Source organism: Moschus berezovskii, chromosome 1 (genome assembly GCF_049115385.1).
Source record: "Moschus berezovskii isolate FMDL1 chromosome 1, NW_MosBer_1.0, whole genome shotgun sequence".
In the NCBI taxonomy this organism is placed as follows: Eukaryota; Metazoa; Chordata; class Mammalia; order Artiodactyla; family Moschidae; genus Moschus; species Moschus berezovskii.
In genome coordinates, this window is record NC_142460.1 from 105,362,655 (window position 1) to 105,389,370 (window position 26,716).

The 26,716-nt window shown below is 37.9% G+C and overlaps 1 protein-coding gene and 1 pseudogene across 8 annotated transcripts in view; both read right to left on the reverse strand.

The window, feature by feature from the left end:
- YEATS2 (YEATS domain containing 2) overlaps positions 1 to 26,716 on the reverse strand; it is a 105,891-nt gene that overhangs the window by 42,590 nt on the left and 36,585 nt on the right. For 6 of the 8 annotated variants that reach the window (XR_016038035.1, XM_055409329.2, XM_055409348.2 and 3 more), the window contains 7 exons: positions 24,142 to 24,303; positions 13,100 to 13,211; positions 9,289 to 9,337; positions 5,516 to 5,692; positions 4,340 to 4,579; positions 2,540 to 2,698; positions 1,023 to 1,126 (listed from right to left, as the gene is read on the reverse strand). Coding sequence is in view for 7 of the 8 variants with exons in the window: in XM_055409329.2 (XP_055265304.2) it covers positions 1,023 to 1,126; positions 2,540 to 2,698; positions 4,340 to 4,579; positions 5,516 to 5,692; positions 9,289 to 9,337; positions 13,100 to 13,211; positions 24,142 to 24,303 (1,003 nt within the window). In the remaining variant the exon portion in view is untranslated. The remainder of the gene's footprint in view (positions 1 to 1,022; positions 1,127 to 2,539; positions 2,699 to 4,339; positions 4,580 to 5,515; positions 5,693 to 9,288; positions 9,338 to 13,099; positions 13,212 to 24,141; positions 24,304 to 26,716) is intronic. The other 2 variants (XM_055409322.2, XM_055409338.2) reach the window with 2 other exon arrangements.
- On the reverse strand, positions 13,243 to 24,123 carry LOC148778786 (large ribosomal subunit protein eL30 pseudogene; annotated as a pseudogene).

Sequence of the window (26,716 nt, forward strand, 5' to 3'; positions counted from 1 at the left end):
AAGGACAGGTACTATATTCTATTTCCCTTTCTATCCCTAGAGTCTAGGCACTGAATAACAAATAAATGTAACAGGCAGTTACAGTGTTTCAGTACACACACCCTTTAACACTACTTGTAACTTGATCTGTTACCCTTACTCTGGAATAAATACTCAGGATGCAGGGGGCTATTTTTTCACTAAGAATTTTAAAAACAATACAGCAAAAAGAACAATTAGCAAGACAACAAGGGTCAAAATTAAAAATTACTGTCATTTGTCTCTAGTTCTCAAATACAAAAGCCAACTCTCAGAGGCAATTTTCCAAAATGTTGGGGGCAAGCAACAAAGTTAAAAGCACGCTTAACTGTAATGAAATACCATCAACAAACATGAAAAAATACACTGGTAGAGAATTAAGGCCGTTAAGGGTGTTTTTACAACTCAGGCATTCTTATAATACAGTGATCACAGACTACACTGAATTTAGAGAAAAACCTCGCCATGGATCAGAGAACTATTCAGTATCATCACCATTAAGTGCCTAAATAAAGAAATGCTGTGTTAGCACTAGTCATGGAAGAGATGACCTTTGAGTTTTTAGAAATTCTCAAACAGGAGTTTTCACCTCAGAGGCTTTAGCCACAAGGCAGCCAAGACAATGACAGGCTGAATAACTAATCCAACAGTGCTGATTGTCTCTGCCAAACTGAGCAGATAACTAGCGCTATGATCTGAACAAATCAGATCTTATTTGGGGTTCTAAATTTCAAGACTTCTTACCCTGAAGAAGGTGGGGGAGGGGGGAAAATAGACTGTAGAAAGAGAATTATTACTCTATGAAAAAAATAATGTAACAAAGCTGTCCAAACAAACAAACAAAAAAATCATAGGTAAGGGAGGGGAGTTTGGAGTACTGGATCTTTATGATATTTTTTAGCTTGAAGATTCTACTTTTTGAAATACGCAGTATCAGCTGACAAATTCTGGCTCAACCTGAAAGTACCACTTTAGAAACTAGCAAAGTGCAATAAGAGTGTTACCTTGACAGCAGATGTTACAAAACTACTTCCATGAATTTTAGGAATTGGGGAACCTGTTCCTTGGGAGGCCTGAGAGGCAGTAGAGAGCTTGCTGGTAGGACTTCCTGACAAGAAAAGTTGATTTAAAAACAAAGTATGAACAAAGTAAAATTTACAAAATGGAATTCTGAAGGCATTTTCCACCACCCTGCTCTTCTCCCCACTATTTAGTGTTCATTTTGAAGGGTTGAAAACTTACAACCAGGAGATTATTATAGAAAAAACACTTAATGATTCATCCCATTAAGTTGACCACTTCATCCTAAAAAGGGACAAGAAGCTAATAAGGAAGTATAGTAGAATAAGTAAACTAAGTAGACATTATGTATCTGTACTTTTATAGAAAGAGATACTGTAACATAATGGTGCTGGTTATTTTACAATGTGCCAAAATGTATGCATTCAACTGAATGTCAGTTCCTTCAAAGTAGTTTCACTAGAAGGTTACACCTATTGCAAAATACTGACAACATTAAACAGTTTGTACTTTATAAGTACAACTGTCTTTAGGATCTGATCAAAATAAGTCACATTATCAACAGTCAACAGTAGTCAAGACTAAAAATGGACTAATTTGGTCACCTCCTCCATTTACCAAACTTGCCTGCACAGACTGGCTTATTCCGAAAACTAAACATCCTCAAAGGACACCTTCTTAGCATCCCTAAGTGTATTCAAAAGGGAATCTCTGAAAGTAGCATTTTCTTAAAGGAGTTCTATAATTATAATCACGGTTAAGGAACATAACTTTTCCAAATACTTGCAAAGGCCCAAATACATTAATCTGTGTTAAAAATCAAATAAGTTAAAAAAAAAAAATCAGTCTCATTATAGTCATTCCTCTTATTTCATTTCTCTTAATTAGAAGTGAAGGCTGCAGGAACGCTTACACAGAGGAGCATGTGTTTAAACAGTTGACTGAAGAGAATAAGTAAAATGTTTTAAGTACCTCAAAGAAATCTGAAAAGCACTCTATTTATTTGAGGTTACAATGATAAACACAGTGAATCCAAAGACTTCTTATTCTTCCCATTACAGTTTAAAAAAAAAAAATAACTACAGAGTTCAGTTTCTCTCCCACATACAAGTTTTATCTAATTCACGGAAAAGTAAAGATTACCTTTATCACTGAGGAAAAACATATATGGCTCGGAAAGCTATTCCTGTTCTAAAGCTTAATTTAGTAAATTTAATAACCACATTGTCCAAAAAAAATACCATCTAAATGAGACTAAAATCTACATTTTTCTCTTTTTAGAAAATTAATTATGACTCAGTTTGAATCTTCAGGAAAAAAAACACTTAATTTCTAGAAATACAACTTTAACAAAAAGTAAATTGTCTCTCGGAGAAAGAGCACTGGAGTTACTCTGATGTATTCCCTCCTCCTGTTCATGGTTGAAGATTTCATTCTCCCATTATCTGGCTACTAAGTCACCTTGGGGATTGCATGAATATTGTTCAGTTCAAACACACACCTGCAGTAGGAGTGGAGGCTCCAATAACCTGCCCTGGCTTGTCCACGATAACATAAGGATTATTAATAACAGAACTGGTAGTGCCTTGCTTCACATGGACTGGAGTGGAAGTTGGGGTTCGAGGCAATGGCGAAGGACTTGGGGTTGATATGGGGGAACCTTTATTAATGAAAAAGAAAAACAAAATAAACTAAACAAAAGAGATATATTCAGTCTATCTAAGAGGATGCTAAAGAAAATGGAAGAGGGGCAGAGCCACCAGGACCAAGGTGACATACTGGGAGAAGAGAATGAAATTTTAAGTTTCAGGTACTGAGAGCAGTAGCAGAAGCTGAGGCCAGGGACTAGAGTATTTCACTCTCTACATCCTTTTCCATGGAGCAGCAGTAGCAGCAGAAGCAGCAGTAACAGCAGAAAGGAGCCTTTTAGAAAGATTCTAAGGTCCTACCCTAGATCTACTGAATATAAATCAGTATTTTAACAAGACCCCCCAGCTAGCACACTGAAGTTCAAAACCGAGTGCTTCAGATAAGTGTGGAACTGCTGAATCCCTAGGTAATAACAACTTGGGCAGGTTGTTAAAATACTGGTTATACTTGAAGACACTAAAGCGAGGGAAGAAATTACTAAGTGAATATCTTGACTTAAGAACCAAATCTTGATTTGCAATAAATTTCTGATAGGAAAATATGAAACTCACCCACCCAAAAGTACCTCTTAATACCATGTCACAGACATAATCCAGAGATCCATGTTTCCATAGAATACTCTCAAAGGTTACCGACCAATACACCATTAAACACCCTCAACTGGCAGTGATCACATCGGTCATCCATAAGTTTCTCTAAACTTCAAAGCAATTTACATGTTCAGCCAACTCTACCTCTGAAGCAGCAACTTCCAAAATGCTTCTAACTGGGGGTTGGGTGGGGTGTAAAATTGTACATTCTTTACCTATCATCAGTTTCAAGGACTTGGATCATATTTCTGCTTAGCTATTTTTAGCACTGAAGACTACCCACCCCCTCATTTAAGTATTATATAGAGTCCTCCCTCTGCCTAGGTATTTCTATTGACTTTCTTTCATATCTTCTCTGAGGCAGCACAGCCAACACTACAAAGCATATTTCTACTAGAAGTTTACCTAACATAAATGTAAAACTTGTGACGAAGTGGACAATTCGACCTCAGTGAAAATGAAGCCTCAGAACTACCTACTGATCATAGGAATGAGTAAATTTCTAGTGTGGCTAGTGAGTGTAAAAGATATCTCAACTTCAAACCAACCCCTGAAGCTCTACTACAAACCAAAGGCCACTAAGTTTTCTCTGTTATTAGTCACTCTGGTTTCCAAATATAATCTCGTCCTACCTTAGCTTTCTATCAGACATCCTAGCAAACAATTTACCTGTGCTGATTCTAGATGAAAATTTGACTGCTTTGAATTTTCTTTCTTTCCTCATCAGTTGTTTCTGTATGGATGACTCTTGTTTCTATTTTGCGACACTTTGGCTTGGCAAATCAATAGTGATTAACCTTCTGGGTGTTCTGTTGCTGTCTCGTTGGTTGTCTTGCCACACGGCATGCAGCACCTTAGTTCTCTACCAGGGATCAAACCTGTGTACCCTGCAGTGGAAGTGCAGCTTTAACCACTGGACTACCAGGGAGTCCCTAGTTTGCTTGCTAACTAAACAAAAACCCTGCTTAGAAGAAGTTAAAAAAAAAAAACAAACCAAAACCACTTTGCTTTGTCATTCTAACAATTTTTACACATACCAACTTCACATACACCATGTATACCTGAGACAATCTTGCAGCTCATGGTGATAGGCTGGAAGGATTTTCCAGGTGACTCAGGGTTAGGAATCTGACCTTGTGGCACAATTTTGCAGCTCGATGCTATGGGTTGAAAAGCTGAATTGCCATGAGAACAAAAGGTAACCTTCTGAGATGTCATTTTGGTGGGTGTTCGTTCCAATGAAGATGGCAAAGAATAAAATGTAGTGTGTCTCTCAGCTTCAGTGTTGGCTGGGAATCCTTCTTGAAATGAAAGAGGCAAATAAATCATCAATCACTCTGAAATTTCTTATCATTTCAACAACTATTTAAGCCATTTACCAGTAGTAAAATAAACAGAGTAGAAAGGTATTTAATACCGCGTTACGTATTTTGGGGTGAAATGTAAATATCACACCTACAATCATATTTCATTAAAATGCTTGTTTCAAAAAATAAGAAAACATATTAACAGTATATAATAAAATTTACACAAGTTCATTATGTTCTCCCACTTTTTATATATGAACTGAAAAACTGTTCAAAGAGGAAAAACTCAAAAGAAAGCACGTGTTTAATCTAATGATATCCTGTTTTATTAAATGCCCATAAAAACGATGCAACTAAAATTTAAGAGGAATAAAGTTGAGATTTTTATAAAAGAACTAAAATATTAACACACATTAAAATGTAGGCTTACCAATTAAATCAATGATTCAGAATCAATTTTATATTGTATCTGTATGTATTACATAAGAGAACACCTAAATACTTCATTATATGCTTATATACCTATTAAATGAAATGATGCCATGGTCAAAATGCATGATAATAAATCTTATATTGTATTTTAAGTAAGATTATATACTTAATATTCAAGCTTCTTGTTCACACAATCAGGGTCCAAACAAGAAAGTCTTCCTGTATCTATCAGAGGAAAGCATTATATTCAAAGAATAAATATGCTTTTCTCAGTGAGTTCTAGGTTCTATGAAATGTTGACAAAACTCTATGAAAAAAATTTTCTGAGAAGAGTAAGGACTTGGCTATTTTCATACTACCTCTCTGTAGGAAAGCAGCATGCCTACTTTTTCCATATACTCTTAACTCGCTGAAGACAGCAGTTCACTATCAAGTAAGGGAAAGGAACACTCCATACAAGGTAAAATGCATTTCCATACATGAAAAAATATATATTACCTTTCTCCACAGAGGTATCAGGTACTGGTTCATGTGACTGCTTTATCGGTGAGGACGCTTTCATGGGGGCTGGAATGGTCAAAGGCAAGGATGGTGGGGCATCTGAGATATCTGACTCAGAGGACTGAGGATAAACGGAGTCTTCTCCCAGAGAATGCCGATGGAGCTCAACATCCACTACCTACACAACCGGGCAACAACTGGACTCGTGAATCCATCATCAATGTCACAGAAAGCCCCAAACCATCTCAGAACATGGTGCTCTAAGAGATGTGGCAAATGATTCCTAGTTAGACTTCAATCTCAATAACTAAAGGATTTACCCCAGGATATAATCTAATCTATCTTAATAAATAACTCAATGAAACCAATCATAAAACTGGGGACTTTCCAGTTAGTGTTTCTGTACCTTAGAACACTCTTCCCCCCAATCTTCGTATGACTGCTTCTTTCTCACCATTAGGTCTCAATCAAAAGTCACCTTCTCAGAGAGGCCTTCCCTAACTAACCTAGCAAAAGCAATTCCCTTGTCTCCCAGTTATTCTCTTCTTTATAGCACTCATTTGTAAGTGAAATTATTTTATCTGCATTTATATTAACCATATACCTCCTCCCCACTCTCAATACAACCAAGAATAAAACCCCTTGAGAATTGTAGCTGCTCTCATTTGTTGATTTTTGTGTCCTCAGCACCTGAACCAGTGCCGAGCATATGGTACATGATCAATAAATATGTTCTGACCTAACACAGTGCATTTCCATAAAGAGAGTAAGGTTTAACTTAGCTAATTCAGGTTTAACTTAGCTAATTCTCATCATAATGGCTACTGCCGATATATCATGAACACTAAAAAGTGTGGGGGTGAGGGGCAGGGGGTGGAGATGGGGTGAGAAAACAAAATTGAAGGTCTCATACCTCCTGATTTCAAAAGATATTATTACAAAATTATAGTAATTAAAAGAGTGTGGTACTGGCACAAAGACAGGCACATAGATCATTAGGCTAGAATATACTCTCACACACAAAAAGAATCTCTCTCACATACATGGCCGGATTATTTTCTGGGAAAAGGATAGTCTTTTCACAAACAGTGCTGAGAAAACTGGAGATCCACATGCATTAGAATGAAAATGGATGCTTACTTTATACTATATGGAAAAATGAACTCGAAGTAGATCAAAGACCTAAACATAACACTTAAAACAATAAAACTCACAGAAGAAAATATAAAGGCAAAGTATCGTAACACTGAATTGGGCAACGATTTCTTGGGTATGATACAAAATGTACAGATTAAAAAAAACACATAGACTACATCAAAATTTTAAACTTTTGCACATCAAAGGACACAATAAAGAGTGAAAAGTAAAGTCATAGAATGGGAAAAAATATCTGTGAATTATATATCTGACGAGAGATTAATATCGAGAATATAGAAAGACCTCCTAAAAATCAGCTACAAGAAACCAAACACCCAACTAAAAAATGGACAAAGGATCTGAATTAACATTTCTCCAAAGAAGATATATAAATGGCCAATAAACCATTGAGTGACGTTCAACATCAAAAATCATTACAGAAATGTATACCCAAACCACAATGAAATACCACCTCACACCTACTGGATAACACAAAAAAAAGAAAAGTGCAGGCAAAGATGTGGAGAAACTGAAATGCTTAGGCACTGCTGGTGGGAAGGTGAAATGGTGCTGCTGCTATGATAAACAGTGTGGCAGTTTTTCAAAAAATCAAAAATAGAATTACTGTATGATCCAGCAATTCCACCCCTGGTTATACATCCAAAAGTACTAAACACAGAGACTCAAATAGATCCACATTCTCAGCAGCATTATTTACAATAGCCAAAAGATGGAAGCTACTCAAGTGCTTTCATTGGCAGGTAAATGGATGAACAAAATGTGACATACACTGACAACAGAATGTTCAGTTCAGTTCCGACTCTTTGCGACCCCATGAATCACAGCACGCCAGGCCTCCCTGTCCATCACCAACTCCCGGAATTCACTCAAACTCATGTCCATCGAGTCAGTGATGCCATCCAGCCATCTCATTCTCTGTCATCCCCTTCTCCTCCTGCCCCCAATCCCTCCCAGCATCAGAGTCTTTTCCAGTGAGTCAACTTGTCGCATGAGGTGGCCAAAGTATTGGAGTTTCAGCTTTAGCATCAGTCCTTCCGATGAACAGCCAGGACTGATCTCCTTTAGAATGGACTGGTTGTATCTCCTTACAGTCCGTTGCTCAGCCTTAAAAAAGGGATTTCCTCGTGGCTCAGACGACAGAGTCTGCCTGCAATGAGGGAGACCTGAGTTCGATCCCAGCGTCAGGAAGATCTCCTGGAGAAGGAAATGGCAACCCACTCCAGTATTCTTGCCTAGAAAATCCCAGGAACAGAAGAGCCTGGCAGGCTACAGTCCATGGGGTCACAAAGAGTTGGACGTGACTGAGACTGTAGCCTTAAAAACAAGGAAATTCTGATGTGCTACAGTGTGTATGATCCTTGAGAACATTGTGCTAAGTGAAATATGGCAGTCACACACACACAAAAGAACACTGTATGATTCTGCTTATATGGTAGAGCAGTCAAATTCATAGACAGAGAAAGTAGAAGAGTGGTTGCCAGGGCTTGTGGGCAGAGGATGAGTTATTATCAGTGAGTAGTTTCAGTTTTCCAAGATGAAAAGAGTTCTCTGGAGATGGATGGTAGTGACAGCTGCACGAAAATGTCAATATATTTAATACTACTTAATGCTTAAAAAATCAAGATTGCCGGGAGAAATATCAATAACCTCAGATATGCAGATGACACCACCCTTATGGTAGAAAGTGAACAGGAACTCAAAAGCCTCTTGATGAAAGTGAAAAAGGAGAGTGAAAAGTTTGGCTTGAAGCTCAACATTCAGAAAACGAAGATCATGGCATCTGGTCCCATCACTTCATGGGAAATAGATGGGGAAACAGTGGAAACAGTGTCAGACTTTATTTTTGGGGGCTCCAAAATCACTGCAGATGCTGATTGCAGCCATGAAATTAAAAGACGCTCACTCCTTGGAAGGAAAGTTATGACCAACCTAGACAGCATATTAAAAAGCAGAGACATCACTTTGCCAACCAAGGGGCGTCTAGTCAAGGCTATGGTTTTTCCCGTGGTCATGTATGGATGTGAGTTGGACTGTGAAGAAAGCTGACTGCCGAAGAATTGATGCTTTTGGACTGTGGTGCTGGAGAAGACTCTTGAGAGTCCCTTGGACTGCAAGGAGATCCAACCAGTCCATTCTAAAGGAGATCAGTCCTGGGTGTTCATTGGAAGGACTGATGCTGAAACTGAAACTCCAATACTCTGGCCACCTCATGCGACGAGTTGACTCACTGGAAAAGAGTCTGATGCTGGGAGGGACTGGGGGTGGGAGGAGACGGCGACGACGGAGAATGAGATGGCTGGATGGCATCACCGACTCGATGGACATGAGTCTGAGTGAACTCCAGGAGTTGGTGATGGACAGGGAGGCCTGGTGTGCTGTGATTCATGGGGTTGCAGAGTCGGACACGACTGAGCGACTGAGCGACTGAACTGAACTGAACGCTTAAAAATGATTAAGCTGGTAAATTTTATGTGTAAATTTATCACAATTTAAAAAAAATAAATAAAAATGGGGGAGAAACTTTTTAAATTTAGCATTCATGTTTTTCCTAATTAAAATTGAGGATCAATTTTCATTCTACTTGTTCCCAAATAATACTGCAGGAAAATAACCTACCGTCTCTGCTCCAAGAGTCTGCAAGCCAGTGTAAGTTCTGTCCAGCTATTGAAAGAAGTAATAGTATTAAGTTTTACTATGCTTACTTACAAACCTTAGGATACAATCTTATCTAAAACCCTTTCACTCCAAGTCTTCCTTTCATAATATCTACTTTTTCATAATGTAAACTATCGACTTATCACATCAATAAAAGCCCTCAATTTTTTAAGAGAAAAATTGAATAAAATAAATAAAACAACCTCAGATATATAAGCAGTTATTATAAAGACAGGCTATAAAAATATACATGCAGTGTGATGGCACAATTAAATACTTAGTTATATTTACTAAGCACTTTTGGAAAAAATGAAGGAAAATTTAGGCAATACTAATAACTACCAGTGTATTTGCATGATGGATGATTTATTTTAGAGAGAAAGGAGTATACATTAAGGGAATGTTAATAATATAAACGAAAAAGTTTACAATTACATACAAAGAAGATATGTTCATATTCTTGCATTTTATATTTTAAATTAAATTAAAAGTTAAAAAGGATTTGTGGCAGCTTGCCAATATAAATCTTACACAGTAAGATCAATAGGTAAAAATGAAGTGGGGAGGGGAGGGGAGGGGAGGGGAGAGGAGAAGAGGTGAAGGGGAGGGAAGGGGAAAAATACGAAGCCAGGGATAAGTTCAGTTCAGTTCAGTTCAATTCAGTCGCTCAGTCGTGTCCGACTCTCCGCGACCCCATGAATCACAGCACGCCAATAAGTTAGCAAATGTAAAATTTTAAAAGTCTGGAAGAATGTCCCTGATGGCTCAGTGGTAAAGAATCTGCCTGCCAATGCAAGAAACTTGAGTTTGATCCCTGGGTCAGGAAGATTCCCTGGAGAAGGAAATGGCAACCAACTCCAGTATCCTTGCCTGGGATACACCACGGAAACAGAAGCCTGGAAGGCTACAGTCCATGGGGTCACAAAAGAGTTGGACACGATTTAGCGACTAAACAACAACAAAGGCTTGGAAGAGGTAGATTTCTGTTTGGCTGAGTTCCTTAGCAGTCAACACAGAGATGACAACTCAGTCATGAGATCTAGTATTTATAATTTAAAAGGCAATACAGGGTAGATTTACAGTAGCCCCCTGGAAGGTATCTGGAGTTTTAACGCTTAAACCTTCACCAATAGGGTGACTGTTATAAAAGATACGGGCAATTTTAAGGCTATATCCATTTTCATGTTCTCCAGAGCACAGAAATAACCGTCTCTCTGTAAACTGCACTGGCCTATATTTTATTTGTGGGACCTTGTTTTGCAAGAGACACTGACAAAACAGAACTATTATCAAACTGGCAAGAGAACTGGAAAGCACAGCATATAAGCAATGTTACAAGAACAGGTTTTGACTGGAGAAGGAATGATTTAAGGAGAGATATGAAAGTTATCAATAAACATTTTTAGAATTCTTAATAAACAAAACAAAATCCTGTTCTGTCCTACTCCAGAAATCAAACAATGATAAATGAGATCAAGGTTAGAAGAGCAGGGCAGGGGTCATGCAGTTTTAAGTAAATTTAGGAAAGAAGCTTCCAAAAGTTTATTTACTAAATGGATAAATAGAATGTTTGGGGAATTACTGTGCTCCGTGGTGATGACTAGGGAGAGGTTCAGATGACTATGCAGGGATGCAGGATATGTGAATTCATCCTGGAAACTTTAAATGTTACAGAACTCTTAACAGAGTCTTTAGTATGCAATATAATTATTACAGTATCAAATACAGATTGTTATATACTACAGAATCTCAGAATACAGATCAATGTGAACTTTAATTACCAAGAAAAGCTACACAGGAGGTTAAAGAATGGAAAGAATCCACACCGGCATACAAGAAGGGAAGAGGATAAAAGACAACGTCAGAAAAGGCCCAAAGTATCTCTGGGACATGAATAGAGACTGACCTGACTGGAGCAGGATGTTCACACAGGAGATCAGTGTGAGATAATTTAGGGGAAGTATGTCAAGTCAAAATGTGAAGAGTCTCCAATACCAGGCAGGGGAATCTAAACTTGAATAACCGATAGTCAATCAAAGCTTCTCAGAGAGGAATAACCTAACAGTTCTCATGTTTGAAGAAGAATAATCTGACAGTGGTGTACAGAATGGACTGAGGGGAAGGGAGATAAACTGGAATGAAAAAGGCTAATCAGGAGACAGAGTAGACTAATAGCCAAGAAGAGTGGGAAGGGTGAAGGATAGTCTATAATTATGAAGAAAGAGTCATGGTCGGCAAGTGAATAAATATTTAGAACACAGAGGGATGAATCAAAGATGGTTCTGAGAGTTAACAAAGAAACAGCAGGAAATATGATACTCCAGTATAAATAAAGACCAACAGTCACAGCAGAGGTGCTTAAGTTCTCAAGGCCAATTAACATATGATAAACAGTAAAACTGAGAAAAATATGGTAACATTTTAAATACTGCTGTTTTAAAACTGTCTCATTCACCAGAAACTCTTAGTGATAAGGACAATACAATGTGTATAAAAACTATGCAAACAATTCATTTTAGGGATCAGGGCTGAGCCCGGTGCAATATAAGATGGCATGTGCAGTGCTTAAAATAAGTTAAGGGGAAAGCAAGACCATTTCAGACCTTCCTCTAAGTGGGAACATATCCTGCCCTACTGAATAAAGTGGCTAAATATTCTTTATTTGGTTTCAGTTCTTCACTGAGACTGTAAGACAATCTTGTTTTACAGTAATCTCTAAAAAATAACTTAAACATGAAGTTTAGCAGTGCTGTTTACCAACAATGGAAGGACAAATTTCAGGTGGTTTTAAGGTTGAAAAGGGTATATTTGTAGAACAAAGGGAACAAAAAGGGAATTTCGAAAATGTACTCAGATTCATCGGAAAGCAATTAATGGGAATAATGTGGTAAACCACAAAGTAATGGTACTTTGGAAGGAGTTCAATATTAGGATTATATCTTACGGACAGAAAATGTACATGAGACTACTACAGAGAAGGACATAAGGGTAATTTACAAAAATGCTCTGTCTTCCAAATATGAATGTTAAATGCTTATTATATAAATTGGAAAAGAAATACACACACACTTACAGAAAAAAGGGGCAGGAGAAATTGTCCACAATGTCACTACTTCAATTACTCCAACTTTTTAGTATATTTTTTTTTCCATCTACTTAAAATCTTGGTTGACCTCATACTATATATATAGTTTTATACTCTATGCTTTTCACTTACTATAATGGTGGTTTCCCCATGTACAGAAAACACTTTGTAAAATAAATTTATAATGGTTACATAATAAACCATGTGGATATATCAGTTAAGGATTCCAAAAGTATTACAACCTTGCATAGGACTTTATAGTTTCTAAAATTTGTTCACTTCTATCTTTATTCTTAGGAGATAAATAGACAAGGATTATTATTTGTGCCTCTTTCCACAGAAAATTAAGATGCAAAAACGTAAAATATAGATTAAAAAGGAAAAGATTTCATTTACTTATTAGTCCCAGGTAACAAAGTAATAGTGAGCTCTGATCAGAGATTCAAGTCTTCTGATTATTCAACCAGCTCATCTTTTTAAAGAACAGTTTGTTGCAAAGTAACCCTTTCCTCAACATTTAGAGGACAAATGCTGCAGCAGTAAGCAGTACACACTCAAACAGATCTATCCTCCTTCCACTATCTGTGGTTAACTTCTCTCAGAAGGCCTAACCTACCACTTCAGGTGCAGGTGAAAAGAGACACTTCATTTCTGGGGAGCAATGCTTTGTTCTGTTACAGTACCTTCAGGTTATGTATGATATCTATCCGTTTGTTCTGGCTGTCCTTAAAGTGAACTTGAACTCTGACAGGAAACTCACCCCAGCCTCTTCTGGTCAAGTGAAAAGGAGGCTCTCTAGGGAAAAGCAGATATTAATGTATTAGTCCATGATCACTCTCTCATTCTAGAAAAGGAAGTTTTCCCATAATGGGTAAGTTAGAACTTCACATGTTTCTGATGATTATTTATATTTCCTCACTTGATGCTAAATCAATATGCTGAATTTTGCTAAAATGCTAAACTATAAAAGAAAAAAATTCAACTCAAATCTACATTAAACTTTCAACCACTGAATACTTAGAGCTAAGACACTTACACCATATAATCCAGTGTCATTATTTTCACAGACAGGGAACTAAGGTGATTTGACGGATGTCACAGTATTAAAAGCCAGAATCCTGGATTGCTACCTGACAGAGGCTGTGAGGGACATTCCTTACCCCTAAACACTCACTTATTTCTCCACTCTGGCAAAAACAAAATAAACCATATTCAATCCAAAGGTGACAAATTTATTTAAACTATCTACTAAGAAGACTTAAAAAAAATTGTATCTGACTTTACATAATTTGAGTGAATAGAGAAGAATGTGTATGATTGCTAATCAGACGAGAATTTTCAGGCAAAATGTAATTTGTGAAGGAAATAGAAAGAGTGATGAGAAAAAGACTGTTTTGCTGTTGATAATTGGTGTTGGGTACATGAGGATTCAATATACTCTACTTTGTCTATGGCTGGAATTTTCCATAATAAAAAGTTTAAAAATGTAATTGAGACCCCCATGTACTTAAGAATAACATGGTTTAAGTTAATGGACGAAAAAGAGAATGCTTTAAAGTGAAAATGTTCACTATGAATCACTGGCCTGGAATTACTGTAATGAGAGAGAATGCCAAGACTGCAGGGAGAAAGGACTTTCAGTGGGATGCCCTTTTGGAAAACTAAGGACACACGTGAATTCAGTAACGGTAGAGGGAGTCCCAAGAGTCGGACACGACTGAGCGAATTCACTTTCACTTTTCACTTTCATGCATTGGAGAAGGAAATGGCAACCCACTCCAGTGTTCTTGCCTGGAGAATCCCAGGAACGGGGGAGCCTGGTAGGCTGCCGTCTATGGGGTCGCACAGAGTCGGACACGACTGAAGCGACTTAGCAGAAGCAGCAGCAGCAGAGGGAGTCCAAGAACACAACCTGAGAGGAGTCTAGGAGCAGATATGAATCATCAGGCACAAGGCCAGAGGCTACCAGGAGAGCCCAACGCAGGAAAAATCCCTGAGTATGACAGCAGCCGGGAAAGTAGAGAAAGCAACAACAGCTGTATTATAAACTAGGAAAAAAAGAAAGCAAAGAAACAAGAGTGCCCTGGAAGAAACCAGCTCAGATAGCAAGAGAAGTAGCCATAATGTCAGCATAAATTCAGACAGAAATAAAAGACAGACGTGGGATCAAATGAGAAGGTTGACTTGAGACAACAGTCTGAAAAGGAATCCAAAGTCAGAGATTAGTGGGGCCTAGAAACACAGTGGACTTAAGAATAGTTAAAGATTTAGAATAAAACATTTTATCTCATACATTTTCTATCCCTAGTGTTGAGCATGATGCTTGCACATAGTAGGCCTTGGGGAAATCTTTACCGAACATTTAACTATGATGGCAAAACCCGCCACTGTTTACTAGAATTTTATTTTCCAGGTTTTTCTAGACTAAATAGAACAGCAACATCCAACAACTTGTGCTTTGCCTCTGCAGTTCATTATTTTTCACATCCAGGAGACTAGCTAGTTGAGTCTCTTATTTCTTTGTGTCAAAATTTAAGACTTCAGAGGCAGACAATGACTTCCTTGAGGAAAGGAATCACATCTTACTTGAGTCTATACTACTAGTACCTGGCTAAGGAATATGAGTTCAATAAATGTTTACTGAGTAAAGGCATTATTAAACTGATCCACAGTGTATTTTCCATACTGGCTAAAAATAATTTCTAACATTGTACCCATAATCCATGTAGAAGAATCTCAAAATATTTGTCCCATTAGAGTTTACAAGGCAATTTGGTGCAGAGCAGTGATATATTAAACTGAATTCAGTTCCTAAGTTCTATGTAGAGTAAAATCTGAATATGGAAAAAAAAAAGAAAAAAATACCCCAGCTAGAATACATTTGGAAAACCCTTGCCTTAGTGTGACCACAGCAAAAAAGAAATTTTTTAGTAAAAAAAAAAAAAAAAAGAATAGTTAAAGAAAATTCTATAGATGACAGGTTTAGTCACTTAAATTCCAATAATGCTAAGTGAATGGCCTAAATTCATTTTGCAATATTCGTCAATTATATTGTTTGTATGCTGAACTTCTCTTACAAAGGATATAGTAAATCAGCTGTGCCCAACAATTTATAGGCTAAACTTTAGTAAATGGATAGGAAGGACTGCAGGAAGACAGAAGACAGACAAACCAGGAAAAAGGAACAAGGATTTTAACAGGAAATTCCTCCTTAACCATACTTTTGGAAGCAAAAAAGGAATCTAAGACCTACCAACAGATGAGACATCAGCTACCGAATAGTCTACTTCAAAGGATATTATGTGTTTCGCACAAGAAAGGACTGCTTCCCTTGAAGAGAATTCTGTATTTCTAGATTCCTCAAGGGCTTTCCTCGTAGCTCAAATGGTAAAGAATTTGCCTGCAATGCAGGAGACCTTGGTTCAATTCCTGGGTCAGGAAAATCCCCTGGAGAAGGGACAGGCTACCCACTCCAGTATTCTTGGTCTTCCCTGGTAGCTCAGACAGTAAAGAATCCGCCTGCAGTGTGGGAGACCTGGGTTCGATCCCTGGGTTAGGAAGATCCCCTGGAGGAGGACATGGCAACCCACTCCAGTATTCTGGCCTGGAGAATCCCCATGGACAGAGGAGTGTGGTGGGTCACAATCCATGGGGTCGCGGAGTCGGACACAACTGAGCAACAAAGCACAGCACAGATTCCTCATAGGGGGTGAAATGTATCAGTAACAAAGAAGGAAAAACTCACAGAATACTGGACTTTAAAAATGGCTTTCTTAAAAATATAGAATGAAGCATAACTCCTTGTCCAACTAATTAATTCAAATGGCCAACCAGTCTTTTAGGATCACTTTTAGTGACCCCAAATCCACTACCTAATGAAACTTTCTATTACATTTCTTTTTCTTTTTTTAATTTAAATAAGCTCTGGTCACTTTTTTTTTAATTATTTATTTTAATTGGAGGCTAGTTATTTTACAATATTGTACATGTGTCCCCCATTTCTTATCCATTCGTCTGCAGATGGACATCTAGGTTGCTTCCATGTCCTGGCTATTGTAAACAGTGCTGTGATGAACACTGGGGTCCACATATCTCTTTCAATTCTGGTTTCCTCGGTGTGTATGCCCAGCAGTGGGATTGCTGGGTCACATGGCAGTTCTATTTCCAGTTTTTTAAGGAATCTCCACACTCTTCTCCATAGCAGCTGTACTAGTTTGCATTCCCAACAACAGTGTAAGAGGGTTCCCTTTACTCTGCACCCTCTCCAGCATATATTGTTAGACTTTTTGATAGCAGCCATTCTGACTGGCATGAGATGGTACCTCATTGTGGTTTTGATTTGCATTTCTCTGATAATGAGTGATGTTGAATATCTTTTCATGTGTTTGTTAGCCATCTGTATGTCTTCTTTGGAGAAATGTCTGCTTAGTTCTTTGGCCCATTTTTTGATTGGGTCGTTTATTTTTCTGGAATTGAGCTACATGAGCTGCTTGTATATTTTTGAGATTAATTGTCAGTTGCTTCATTCGCTATTATTTTCTCCCATTCTGAAGGCTGTTTTTTCACCTTGCTTATAGTTTCCCTTGTGCAAAAGCTCTTAAGTTTAAATAGGTCCCATTTTTTTATTTTTGCTTTTATTTCCATTTCTCTGGGAGGTGGGTCATAGAGGATCCCGCTGTGATTTATGTCAGTGTTCTGCCCATGTTTTCCTCTAGGAGTTTTATAGTTTCCGGTCTGACGTTTAGATTTTTAGTCCATACTGAGTTTATTTTTGTGCATGGTGTTAGAAACTGTTCTAGATTCATTCTTTTACAAGTGGTTGATCAGTTGCCCCAGCACCACTTGTTAAAGAGATTGTCGTTTTTCTGTTGTATATTCTTGCTTCCTTTGTCAAAGATAAGGTGTCCATAGGTGCGTGGATTTATCTCTAGGCTATTTTGTTCCATTGATCTGTATTTCTGTCTTTGTCCCTGGCCAGTTTTATTAAAGAAAATTTGTACACAATTTACTTTTCACCAGTCTGTGTTGGCATGCTTCTAATGATATCAGAATCACGTGGATCAATGACAGCCAGTGTGCATACTCTGGAGTATTTTCCACATGCTGTGCCCAATTCAGTATTATTGCCACTGTAGTGATGGACACCTGTTTTGGCCAATCAGCATAATACTCTATTTCAGATTTCCTCAAGGTTGGGCAGTTGTCGGTGAGGATGACCAGTTTCGCTTTGCCTTGTCTGATTATTTTCTCTGCTTGTAGCCCAGCACATACTTTCCACTTTTTTAACCAGTTGGAGCCCAGAGTTGATTGACTCCAGTGACTCTGTCATTTTCTTTGTGACTACCATCTTCTGGTCTTAGGTACAGGATGCCCCCAACCAAGAGCAGCTGCCAAGATGGCTGGAGAGCAAAAAAGGGCTTACATTTCTGAAGAGTTCTGTTATAAAAAATATTTTATTTTCCTCCTGCAAGTCGTATGCTTTCTGCAATCACAAATAAATTCTTCCTCCATAGGACCTCCAAAAAATCTAAAACATTCCACTAAGTTGTCCACCCTGAAGGGTAAACACATTCTGCTCCTTGTAACAGCAGCAGAAGACAATACTTATATTGTTTAGCATAATCCTACTACTCGTGCAAGGAGGTCCACCCAGTCCATCCTAAAGGAGATTAGTCCTGGGTGTTCATTGGAAGGACTGAGGCTAAAGCTGAAACTCCAATACTTTGGCCACCTCATGCGAAGAGTTGACTCACTGAAGACCCTGATGCTGGGAGGGATTGGGGGCAGGAGAAGGGGACAACAGAGGATGAGATGGCTGGATGGCATCACCGACTCAATGGACATGAGTTTGAGTGAACTCCGGGAGTTGGTGATGGACAGGGAGGCCTGGCATGCTGCGATTCATGGGGTGGCAAAAAGTCAGACACGACTGAACAACTGAACTGAACTACTCTAAGCCCTTTATCAGCCCTTTATATCTATTATCTAATCTTTATAGCCACAATATGAAATATCCTCTCTGAGACACAGTGAGGCTAAGTAACTAGCCGAAGGTCACATAGCAATTAAGTAGTGAATCGGAGAAAGGCAATGGCAAGCCACTCCAGTACTCTTGCCTAGAAAATCCCATGGATGGAAGAGCCTGGTAGGCTGCAGTCCGTGGGGTCGCTAAGGGTCGGACATGACTGAGCGACTTCACTTTCACTTTTCAATTTCATACATTGGAGAAGGAAATGGCAAACCACTCCAGTGTTCTTGCCTGGAGAATCCCAGGGACGGGGGAGCCTGGTGGGCTTCCGTCTATGGGGTCACACAGAGTCGGACACGACTGAAGTGACACAGCAGCAGCAGGAGCAACAGGCTCCAGACGGAGAAGGCAATGGCAAGCCACTCCAGTACTATTGCCTAGAAAATCCCATGGATGGAGGACCTGGTAGGCTGCAGTCCGTGGGGTCGCTAAGGGTCGGACACGACTGAGCGACTTCACTTTCACTTTTCACTTTCCACTTTCACACACTGGAGAAGGAAATGGCAACCCACTCCAGTGTTCTTGCCTGGAGAATCCCAGGGATGGGGGAGCCTGGTGGGCTTCCGTCTATGGGGTCACACAGAGTCGGACACGACTGAAGTGACTTAGCAGCAGCAGCAGCAACAGGCTCCAGAACAGCCCCCCGTGTCCCTTTTTTTTTAAAATGGTACAATTTGAAGAGGCTCACTAGGACAGTCGTTTAGGGGCCTAGCCCACTGTAGTCTGTCACACGCCAGGCCAGGAATATTCTAACACCGGAACCATGTGTTCTTCATGTTTGAAATCCCTATATCAAGTCCTAAGCCTAGCATACATTAAGTGACTGTCTTGTGCCTAAAATCAAAGTTTACAGTCACAGCTTTTAGAAAGTTGGCTAAGGATGGCCATGGCAACTGAACTTAATGGAAAACAGATGGTTTGTAGGAGTAGAATCTACCCATGCTCTTCATCAGGTAATGTGCTCTGACAAGGAGATTCACAGTGCATGGAAAACACACATGAACTTTGGTTCAGAAAGATTATTCTTAAGTTTCAACTCAGCTGAAAAGATCTCACCTACTCATCACATTACTCTAGATACTGTGACACAAGAAACATCTTAAAAGTCTCGTAAAGAACATAGAGTTAAATTAAATCAAGGACACAGGTTAATGTTCTGTCATACCTGAAGTTTAAAGTTCAGTTCTAAGAAGAATATTTTAAGAATACAGATAAACTGGAATGTGCCAGAGAATATAACCTGGAGGGCAGAGGAACACAAAGTCACATAAACAACTGAAAAAAATGTGGATGTCTGGCTTGGAGGAAAACAGGAGAGCCCTAACAGCGCTCTCAAAATATCTGAACAACAGCTATACGGAAAAGACTTTATAATGATTCTATGTGGTGTCACAAAATGTATGGAAGTGTACTGGTTAGAAGTTAAAGGAAGTTAGGACTCTCCTCAATTCAGTTCAGTTGCTCAGCCATGTCCGACTCTTTGAGACCCCATGGACTGCAGCACGCCAGGCTTCCCTGTCCATCACCAATTCCTGGAGCTTGCTCAAACTCATGTCCATCGAGTCCGTGATGCCATCCAACCATCTCATCCCCTTCTCCTCCCACCTTCAATCTTTCCCAGCATCAGGACCTTTTTCAATGAGTCAGTTCTTCGCGTCAGGTGGCCAAAATATTGGAGCTTCAGCTTCAGCATCAGTCCTTCCAATGACTATTCAGGACTGATTTCCTTTAGGATTGACTGGCTGGATCTCCTTGCAGTCCAAGGGACTCTCAAGAGTCTTCTCCAACATCACAGTTCTAAAGCATCAATTCTTAGGTGCTCAGTTTTCTTTATAGTCCTCAATATAATTAAAAACTTCCAAACAAACATAGCCACTTACAAATAGAAAGGCCCACATCATGAATTCATAATTCACTCAACATGAAATGAGCATTTACTACATGCTGGGCATGATTCTAGACTGCAGGGACATAAAGACAATTAAGAAAAAGTCCCAAACATCCAGAAGTTCTAAATCTAGTAAGGGAGACATACATGTAAATTCAGTTCAGTTCAGTTGCTCAGTTGTGTCCGACTCTTTGCTACCCCATGAACTGCAGCACGCCAGGCCTCCCTGTCTATCACCAACTCCCGGAGTTCACACAAACTCATGTCCATCAAGTTGGTGATGCCATCCAGCCATCTCATTCTCTGTCGTCCCCTTCTCCTCCCGCCCCCAATCCTTCCCAGCATCAGAGTCTTTTCCAATGAGTCAACTCTTCACATGAGGTGTCCAAAGTATTGGAGTTTCAGCTTTAGCCTCAGTCCTTCCAATGAACACCCAGGACTGATCTCCTTTAGAATGGACTGGTTGGATCTCCGTGCAGTCCAAGGGACTCTCAAGAGTCTTCTCTAACACCACAGTTCAAAAGCATCAATTCTTCAGTGCTCAGCTTTCTTCACAATCCAACTCTCACATCCATACATGACCACTGGAAAAACCATAGCCTGGACTAGATGGACCTTTGTTGGCAAAGTAATGTCTCTACTTTTTAATATGCTATCGAGGTTGGTCATAACTTTCCTTCCAAGGAGTAAGAGTCTTTTAGTAAGTATAATAACAAATTTATATACATTACTTGCTATGAAAGCAGAGGTATGGTTGATCATTAACAAATTGTTTCTCTAGAAACACACAAGGTTCTCTAAATTTTAAAATACTATTTAAAAATCATAGTATTGTACTTAATAAAACATACAGTAAAGTATGCTCTTGGGAAAGGTATGTGGTAATAGTGTAATTCACAAGCTATGAAAAACTTAACTGGTCAGATATATCACCACAGCTAATTATGGAATATTGTCAAAGTGACATGAATCAAACAGAAAATGTGAAACCTCATAAATTTCACAAAACAAAGTTCATTTACGATTAACAGAAGTAAATCAGACGTTTATCATCAATAAAAAATATGATTAATACATTTTAACCATTCACATGTTTTATATTAAATAAAATGCTTTCATAAAACAGTGTTGTTGTTGCTGCTGTTTTACTGTATGGAATTTCTTGCCTGGACATTAAGACATGTTTTTATGTTAATATTTATATCTTTATAGACAAAGTGCTTTTTAAACTCACCTATTATTTCTTAACAAAATCACTAAAATATCTGTATTAAAACAATGGGCTAAGCAAAGAGTCGGACACGACTGAGCGACTGAACTGAACTGAACTGAATTTGGAGTCAGGATATCTAAAACTCAGAAAATACTGTTAATCTTAAGTTTTCTTAAAGTACAAAATATTGTTACTATTCCAAGAATTCAAGTAAACAATCATTCACTTGTATTTTAACCCCTGTAAGAAAGTAGGGCAAAGAAGAAATCATTGAGAAAATTAACTTCTGAGTTATGTCTTAAAGGCTAAACGGCAGATCTTAAGAAAGATAGCTACACTGTGTATACGTGTGTACACATAAGCATATGTATGTGTGTATAAGCAAAGAACACAGACAATAGGAAGATGGCATCCTAGCAAAGAAAACAAATCTGGGTCACCAGTGGAATTCTAGGTGAGGCTGGACGAGCTGTACTGGGTATTTCTAAACGGTTTCATGAATCAGGTATAGACTGAAACAAAATCACAAGGTTTTTTCAACTCTAATGTCTGAGAGCCTACGAATGTAGTTGCTCCTTTATCAATCTGTACCATTAGAATAACACAGAATAGCAACACTTTCCCAAGGTTCTATCAAATGAAATATGTCAAGAAAATAAAAGAAGTAAAAGAAAAAAACCTTGTTTGCACTGGAAAACTATTACACTGATTCATTCTCTTGGGAAGACAAGATAGATTCAATATCATAAAAAGTGTGAAAATTAACCATTAATTCAATGTGATTTCAATTCATAAGTCGACACTTAGATTCTAAAGTAATCTGGAACAACGTATGTACTCAAGAATGACCAAGACAAAAATTGTAGAATAATAATAATACTCTACCTAAGATCAGCATATTCTGTTAAGCGAAACAATTAAAATATTTAGTACAGGAAACAAAATTACTGACAAAATCTAGCATCAGATCCATGTTTTTACGAGAATTGAGTGCATATTAAAGGACAGAACAGCTGATAATCTTCCAGCTCCATTTCTAATCTATTTGTTAGAAATAGATTTATTTTTCGACCCCCAGAGATTTTCAATTCTTGTCCACACCAGTTTCACTACCCATTACTGTTATTATGTAATCTCTCAATGTCATCTCCTTCTCTCCTTACTCAGCTTAGATTCCATGGTATATCACTACCATAATCTTATTATTCAGTTCAGTTCAGTCGCTCAGTCATGTCCGACTCTTTGCGGCCCCATGAATGACAGCACGCCAGGCCTTCCTGTCCAACACCAACTCCCAGAGTTCACTCAAACTCATGTCCATCAAGTCAGTGATGCCATCCAGCCATCTCATTCTCTGTCGTCCCCTTCTCCTCCCGCCCCCAATCCTTCCCAGCATCAGAGTCTTTTCCGGTGAGTCAACTCGTCGCATGAGGTGGCCAAAGTATTGGAGTTTCAGCTTTAGCATCAGTCCTTCCAATGAACTCCGAGGACTGATCTCCTTTAGAATGAACTGGGAAACCAAGGTTTTGGAAGACTTGTCTATCTGCATGTCAAAGTCCTTAAGAGTGATGGCAAGAGTACTGGTAGACAGAATATCAGCACACTAGGTCCTAAAACTGTTTTTGAAACAGGAATGACTAGGAAATCAGTAAATGCTCCCAACAAGGAGAAGCAGCAGATCATATGAAATGTCAAAGGAGCAGAAGTTTTTAGAGAAAAGAAGGGGAAAACTGGTCTGGAAGCCACAAATACAAGCAAAACAGACAAGCACCCACTTCTAGAACCAATGGTATACACGGTGTGTAAGAGGAAAAAAAACAAAACAGTTGCCACTTGAAAGTTTTCTCAGGAGAAGCAGTGTTCTCAGGAATTAGGCAGGTTTTACTTAAGAGTTAGGAGTGCTCTAAAGGAATGTTCTGAAGAAAGCTGAAGACACAGGAGATTTCACTGATAATAAACCAGAACCAGTTCTACAATACATTCATATAGTGAACATACACATGATAGGTAACATCACATATAGATGCAAACAATACACCTAAATGAAACAAATTTTACAAGAGTGTATATATATATAATGTGTGTATATATATATATATACATATATATAAAATCATTCCATCTTTGTGAAATAATCACAACAAAAACTTCAACAGCTATGCTAGATTAAAAACAGAGAAAAAAATATCATTAAAGGTTACTTCTGAGAGGGTGAGATCATGGGGAACTTACAACATTAAGTATTTCTATAAAGTCAGAATCCTTTATTAAATTCTAATATATTCTGATAATCATAAAAACAGTAACATTTTTATATTTATCTATATCTATATAAACAAGTTATTTCCAGAGGGGAGCAGAATAAGCTGGTATAATTCATATGGTAACAACCTGACAAGTGGGGATGGTACCTGTTCAGTGAGACAGAAATCTGCAATAAAGAACCACAGCTAAAATTATATTGTGACTAAAAGCCTAAGCTGAATAAATTATTAATAATACAAGAATTTCAAAGGTGTGTTCTTAAGTTAAATCACTTTCCTTCCACTTCAGTAATTCTGTACTTCTCAGGTTTAATAACTCAAGTAGTACTCACCTAACTTCCACAAGGTCATTTGGTTTATAGCTGGGATGAAGAAAGAACCAAACTTTCTTGACAAAATGATTAATACTGGGTTCTCTACGAGAGCCTCGGACATATACCATCCACTTGTGGGTTGACTGGTCGTTTTCTTCTCTCTTATCAGGAGGTATATACCTAGAGTAGGGAGAAAAAAAAACGACTTGAAATCTTTATTCCTAACAAACCAATTAACTACTACTTAAAACAAGATTAAAAATCAATTACAAGAAGAATATGGGAAAATTTACACATACATAAAGAGTAGACAACATACTACTTACCAATTAATAGGTGAAAAAGAAATCAAAAGAGAAATAAAAAAAATACCTAGAGACATCTGAAAACGGAAATAGAGCATACTAAAACTTAAGTGATGCAACAAAAACAGTTCTAAGAAGTAGTTTATAGTGATAAATGCCTACATGAAGGAAAAAAGATCTCAAATTAACAACCTAACTTTATACCCTAAGGAACTAGAAAGAGAAAAACAAACTAAACCCTAAGTTAGGAAAAGGAAAAAATAACAAAGATCAGAGTGGAAATATAGACTAAAAAACAATAGAAAAGGTCAAAGAAAGAAGAGTTGGTTTTCTGAAAAGATAAAATAGACAAACATCTTTACACAGACTTAAGAGGAGGGACTCAAATAAAATTATAAATGAAAGAGGAGATGTTACAACTGATACCACACAAATACATAGGATCATAAAAGACTAAAAACGATTACACATCAACAAACTGGACAACTAAGCAGTAATCAATAAAACCTAGAAACAGACACCCTACCCAGACTGAATGGTGAAGAAATAGAAATCTGAACAGAACAGTTACTGGAAAGGAGATTGAATCAGCAAACAAAAACCTCCCAACAAAGTACATTCCAGGACCAGTGGTTTAAAGGGTGAATTCTACCAAACAGATAAAGAATTGATTCCAATCCTCAATCTTTTCCAAAAAACAAAAAAGAGGGAACACTCAACGATCTCATTCTATGAAGCCAAAATTACCAATACCAGAGCCAAATGAGGATACTACAAGAAAAGAAAATTACAAGCCAGTGTCCCTGATAAAGGGCTTCCCAGGTGGCTCAGTGGTAAAGAATCTGCCTGCCAATGCAGGAGATGTTGGTTCAATCCCTGGGTTGGAAAGATCTCCTAGAAAAGAAAATGGAAACTCACACCAGTATTCTTGCCTGGGAAATCCCATGGACAGTGGAGCCTGGCAGGCTACAGTCCATGGGGTCACAAAAGAATCATACATGACTGAGCGACTGAACAACAATCCTTGATAAAAGTAAATGCAAAATTCAACAAAACATTAGCAAACAGAATTCAACAGTACATTAAAAGTATCATACAACATGAGCAAGTGAGCTTTACTCCAGGCATACAAGGATGGTTTGACATCTACAAATCAATGCAACACATCACATTAATGAAATGAAGTCTAAAAATTGTATAATCATTTCAAAAGATACAGCAAAAGCATTTGACAAAATTCAGTATCTATTCATAATAAAAACAAACTGCATATAGAGGAAGCATTTCTCAAAATAATAAAGCTACACATGACGAGCCCACAGCTAAGATCATACTCCATGGTGAAAGCCAGAAGATCTTCCTCTAGGATCAGGAACAAGACAAGGATGTCCACTATCGCTATTTTTATTCAGCACAGTACTACAAGTCCTAGCCAGAGCAATTAGAAAAAGAAAAAAAAAAGAAGAAATAAAAGGCATCCAAACTGAAAAGGAAGAAGTAAAATTGTCTCTATTTGCACAAAACATAATGTCATACATAGAAAAACCCAGACTCCATCACAAAACTATTGAATGAATTCAGTAGAGTTGTAAGATATAAAATCAACATTAAAAAATGAGTTGTTTCTATATACTGACAACAAACTACCAGAAAGACAAATTGACAATAATTTCATTTACAACAGCATCAAATACAATAAAACTTAGCAATTTAACCAAAGAGGTAAAAGATCTGTACACTGAAAACTATAAGACACTATCAACTATACTTCAATAAACAAAAATAAAACTAAAAATCTATGACACTGATGAGAGAAACTGAAGAAGGCACAGATATTCTGTGCTCAAGAACTGGAAAAACAGTTAAAATGTTCACATTACAGTGCAGTCTCTATCAAAATTCCAATGGCATTTTTACAAACAGAAAAACAATCCTAAAATCTATGTGCAACCAGAAAAGATTTTCAACAGCCAAATCAATCATGAGAAGGAAGATAAAAGCTGAAGGCATCATGTTTCCTAGTCAAAACGGTGTTGCACTGGAATAAAAACACATAAACCAATGGCACAAAATAGAGAGACAAGAAATAAACTCACACTTAGTGGTCATTAATTTCCAATGAGGAAGCTAATATATACAACGAGGGAAAGGATAGTTTCAATAAATGGCGCTGGGAAAACTAAAAAGCCACGTGTAAAAGAATGAACCAAACCTCTATCCACACCATACACAAAATCAACTCAAAATGGATTCACACGTTAAATTTAAGACCTAAAACCATAAAACTG